The sequence below is a fragment of the Anneissia japonica genome, unplaced genomic scaffold, assembly GCF_011630105.1.
Source record: "Anneissia japonica isolate Jap-2015-1 unplaced genomic scaffold, ASM1163010v1 scaffold288005_len623695_cov211, whole genome shotgun sequence".
In the NCBI taxonomy this organism is placed as follows: Eukaryota; Metazoa; Echinodermata; class Crinoidea; order Comatulida; family Comatulidae; genus Anneissia; species Anneissia japonica.
Window position 1 is genome coordinate 499,717 of NW_022701263.1, and position 5,255 is coordinate 504,971.

A 5,255-nucleotide genomic window follows, 5' to 3' on the forward strand; every position below is an offset into this window, starting at 1 on the left:
AATAAGTCGTCATTAAACGGATCTGTCAAAATTACGATCGCTAGAAAATAACTAATCAATCAATCTAACGCACATTCATTATCGGATGCTACAACACGACCGAGCATGTCCCAGGGTTCGCCTATTCCATAACGGGACATTCCCGGGCACGCTGCCGAATTCCGTACATTGCTAACATCCTTCTGACGTCATCAGCTCACTCCCGACTGTGATAGTTGTTGGCCTGTACTTGGTGAGTTGCTCTTTCTGTTAGTCGGGTCCTTGGCTGGAGTACTGAAGCTTGTGGGATTTTTTTAGATTTGTTTTGTAAAGAACATCAGAAAAAATGGTAAGTACAATATGCCATATTCTGTATAGGCTATTACTGTTTGTTTTCAGGATTTTTTGTTTTTTTCTTTAGATTTCTTTTCGAACTATTGGCCTAATGCGCCTTGTTTACTTATACAGTATTTGTTATTACTAATATTAGATAGTTTATTATAAACATAGTTAATTTCGAAAATATATCATCCACATGACTGTGTAACCGTTTTAAATTTATGAAACAACTGAAACAATTTTGTTTACAACTTAAAAATAGCTTCCTTTCGTATATTATAAACTGACCAATTATCGTACTAATACTTACAAATTANNNTATATATATATATATATATATATATATATAATAGCAATAGTGTTAGGTTTATATAAAAGTACATGTACTAAAGTGTTTCTAAATTGGTACAATTATATACTGGCCTATACATTATTGGCCATACATCAAGACGATTATATTGGTAGCCTCTAAACATTTGTCTTTACTCTAGTTTACATACTATTTTAAAACTAGCCCTTGTTAGGGCAGGTTCACACTAGAGCAAGCAACTATACTGGGCATATAGTAGCGTTATTGCGCTCATTTTTAGGTGAAATCGTCTATGTTGCTCAGTGTGAACTAGGCTTACGTCATTCTAATTAAACTTTACCTAATTTTAATTGCTTGTTTGTAAGTTTATGCACACATTTATTTGTCCATTGAATGTATGTAAATCTTATATCGAAAAATATAAGGCAATAGGTATGCTATAATGAATTTAGTTTTTAAAGGTTAATTTCTAGTAAAGTTCATTCATCAAACCTAAGTTTAACATTTAGTACCGTGACGTCGACGAGTGTACAGCCTTTGTCATAATTGTTATTTTCCCCACAGGGATCATTACCTTTCAACTTTTATGAGGACATGAAAGAAGGTAGGTCGCTGATTTTTAACTTTTCATCGCCCCGTGCTTGTTTTGGGTAGTTAGTATTTTTTGCATGTCGCTGATTGGTTAAGAGCGCGCGCCTAGTATTAGCTATCATGGTCAACATAGCCTACTGGCTCTATTACCGTTACTATATTTGGAAATAATTCGTCTTGCGTTAACTGTTATTGATATTGAAGATCAGTTGTCAATCCTTAGCTAATTATCAATCTGGAATTAGACGGATGAAACTCATTTTTTATACATAAGGCCTACGTTCTTTAGAACTACCTATCTTATTTGAGTATGAATTATCAAAATGCAAAGTTTACAGTGTGGATTCTGTTTTTAATTTTTTTTTCCCAATAAATCCAATCGAATCATATTATATGGCCAGCTGACGTGTTTACATGACAATTGTGATTTAGATGATGGAATGATTTAAAATAATGCCTGGAAATATTTAATGAGTCTGTAGTCTGTGTAAGCTAATGAATTATTGTATTCAAAATTAACCGACAGAAGAAGACATTTATTTAGTATATAGCTCGGCAAAGTTGGCTATAGTGTCGGTAAATTTCGGTATAGCCTCGACAAATTCCGGTTGCTGATATTGACTGTTCCGTTTTTTATTGCAGAGTACCGCGAGTGCTTTGTACTTTTTGACACCGTCGGTGATAACAAAGTGTCAGCCTTGGTAGTTGGTGACATCGCCCGCTCACTTGGAATGAACCCAACCCTTGCAGACATAAATAAAGTGATTGGAAAAGAAGCTGATGAGGGTGAGTTTTGATTTTGAACATAAAAAATAGTTTGGAAAAACTGAGGCCTGTATCCAGTATGGTCCGACCGAGGTCTGACATTTTCCGGCGATGTGTAAGGGTGCAGCCCTAATGGGGATCAGCAGCTACTCCCGCTGCATCCTAAAGAACCTAGACAATGTGTCTGCGGGTTTTAACTTAAAAACACTTTTGGGACCGGCGTTTGCATGGTCTTTATTGGTTGTTGGCACTAATGAGAATAATAAAGATAAAATACATTTTGTTATAGAACCACAGAAGGTGGTCTTTAATTTGGGGGTATATATATATCATGACTGTTTTCCATTACTTTGCAAGATACCCGCATAACATTCGAGGATTTCTTGGCACAGCTCCAAGATTTGGCAAAGAGCAAAGACCAGGGTGTTGCCGAGGATTACATGGAGTGTATGCGTGTATTTGACAAGGAAGGTAACGGCATCATCACAGGAGCTGAGTTGCGCCGAATCCTCACATCACTCGGTAAGGTTGTCGGACAATGCTCCAATGAGATTTGTCTGAATAGTTTCCCGCCTAACAATTCACTGTAAAATAATTACGATTCTACCACTCTAACCAATACAATGAAGAGAAGTAATCGTTGGTATTTTTTTTTTCATGATGTGATGCCGAATATATGATGATAACAATTAATAACAATAATAATATTCAGTTAGGCTGACTTGGAGGTCTCTATGCATGCACTGAAATTGTAATTATTGTATTATATTATATTACCAATATAACGTCATCGGTATCGGACGATAATTTTCAGGTGAGAAACTAAAGGACGAAGAAGTTGAGTGTTTACTTGCTGGCTTAGAGAACTCTGAAGGTGAAATCAGTTATGAAGGTTGGTCAATTTTGTTGCTTTTCCCTGACACCCCCATCCCCAAAAGAATTTGGCAGGCATAAAATGCTCATTTTGGTAGTGACAGAATTATATTTTCCCTTAATGTTGCTAATAGGCCATCTCATACGCTGTTACACCTGGTCTAATCCTTCACCATAAACTGCAGTGGAGTTGAAGTTAGTAAACCTTCATTCTTGCTGTATAACAGTGCTAGCGACGCCAGTTCAATCAATGTAAGAGCCGACCAATCAGAACGCATTATTCTACACTCAGGAATACGTTTAGCCGACTTCTTGGTTTCTACCTTTCTTTAATATCTCTTAATTTTTGCATTAAGTGATACTCCTTTATTACGATTACAGTGTGTTCTCCGCACCGTATTATTCCTTTTGTTATTAAGAAGTTAAAAGAGAACGTTCTCTCATACCCTGGAAGTGTTCGGTTGTTTCTAAGGAGAAATACGAAGTCTATTGTCTACCTCAAAGTGTGGGTATGCGTGTGCAAACATGACGAAAAAACTTTTTATTGTTATTACAATTTTGATTCTTTATTTTCAGACTTTATAAACAGAGTGATAGCTCCAATGCCAGAATAAACGTATCATCGTTCAAAAATCAGTGACCAGTGGGCTAAAGACATTTTTAAAAACAATATACAATACGTTTTCCAACAACAAGAAGATCTGTATTACTAAAGAAATAATTATGAAAAGTTTATTAATATTATATACAAGAAGCGGTATCTTTGAGCTGTCGATAGTAATGCCCTCTTCAGTTTATAACGTTATGTTCAACAGGCAACGGTGGGAATCAGCAGAAATGCTTGGTGCAATCTATTTATAGCACTTTTGTATATGCAGTGTATAGATTAATATAGTAGAAGCTATGCATTTATTCAAGGTGAACTGCATTTTTAATAAATTTAGCAACTTTCGTAGTCCTCATACCGACCGCTTCGTTCATATTTTAAATACTATAAATAGTTTTTTCTCTTTTTATTAAACTTTTGGTTATCAACCAGGATCAAGCAGTCTATTTCACTTCGGAATTATTTTTTATACCATCTGGAACAAAAAGATGTTCTTTGTCAAGTTAGTTGGCATTAAATTATCTCATACAATGAATTTGAGTGATGAATCTGTCTACTTTCAGCACTATTTTTTTTTCTCATCGTTGAAATCTTAACAGTTTGAACTTAATAGCGGTTGGTGCGACTCTCAACGTGCGTTTGAGATTAAAAAATCAAGTATCGTAACCATCAAGCCACATCATCAAACACTTCAGCACCCGGGATGTATGTGATACTTGTTTCAAAATTATAAAACAAATGTAGTAAAAAAATAAAATACAATTTAAGTCTGAGAGTGCCATTTCCGACCATCCAGAGTTGCCATAATCATAAATTAGTATTGACATTCTGTCTGTTAAAGTCCTTCCTTGGGCCCCTCTATTTCGAATTGCTGGATTCGCCACTGATAGTAATAAATGACAACATGGTACAACAAGTCATTTTGATTATCTGTTTTTTTTTTTACTATTTTAATTTTGAATATCTTCTATTATTCTTAAAAACATAAATTTCGCCACACCCTCTAGTGACGCATGTACATCAATAATTTTAGGTCTACAGAGTTCCTTTTCTTACAAAAAAATATACATATAATGATTTATATTAAATCAAACAATATTTATACTTATTATAAGCCTTATTATATTATTAAATATACTGTATGTACAAAACATTGCAAACATTTAACAGGTTCCGCTTGTGCGCACTTGAATTCAAATGTATTTTTCAATGTGACCGATAAAATATTGATGAAAAGGGTAGTATTCATTAATCACAAAATGTTATCAACTAAATGAAAATGAAAAAAAAACAACTTTCAATTCCGTTTATACTGATTTACATACCTAAATCTGCTGAGAGGATATACTGTCATCCAAAGATTCAATTAAATAAAACCTCAAACACTTAAAATAAAACTTTAAACGAACCAAGTAAGTTACTTTCAATACTTCACAGTGCGAAAACAAATCAGTTTTAACATTCGAGACGAGTAGATGGATACCCCGGTCTACTGGTACAGACAGCCCCTGTCGAGAGAGACTAGAGGTGAACGAGTCCACGCATTTATCGCCATGAGCGACGCGGCTTGTTTGATGGATGGCACTATACAAATGCGCACTATTATTATTACAAATATTTTTAACCAGAAATTTAAGGGTAATAATTCTGTTATTGTACTCGTTCGAATTTTCAGTTAAAAGGTAATAATTTTAATATTGTTTTTTTTTTTCTATTTTAAATCTATAGGCCGTTTCAAAATTTCTTTAAGAGCACATTAAGACATATTCTTTGTTGATTGATAGATATATT

The 5,255-nt window shown here is 34.4% G+C and overlaps 1 protein-coding gene across 1 annotated transcript; it reads left to right on the forward strand.

Annotated features, from left to right (window-relative positions):
• The first annotated feature begins 207 nt into the window (after nt 1–207).
• Nucleotides 208–4,380, forward strand: LOC117103521 (myosin light chain 3, skeletal muscle isoform-like). The gene is made up of 6 exons (XM_033244093.1): nt 208–328; nt 1,193–1,232; nt 1,862–2,005; nt 2,342–2,506; nt 2,799–2,876; nt 3,434–4,380. The coding sequence occupies exons 1-6, from the start codon at nt 326–328 to the stop codon at nt 3,469–3,471; spliced, it is 468 nt and encodes a 155-aa protein (XP_033099984.1). The 5' UTR covers nt 208–325; the 3' UTR covers nt 3,472–4,380.
• Nucleotides 4,381–5,255: the final 875 nt, after the last annotated feature.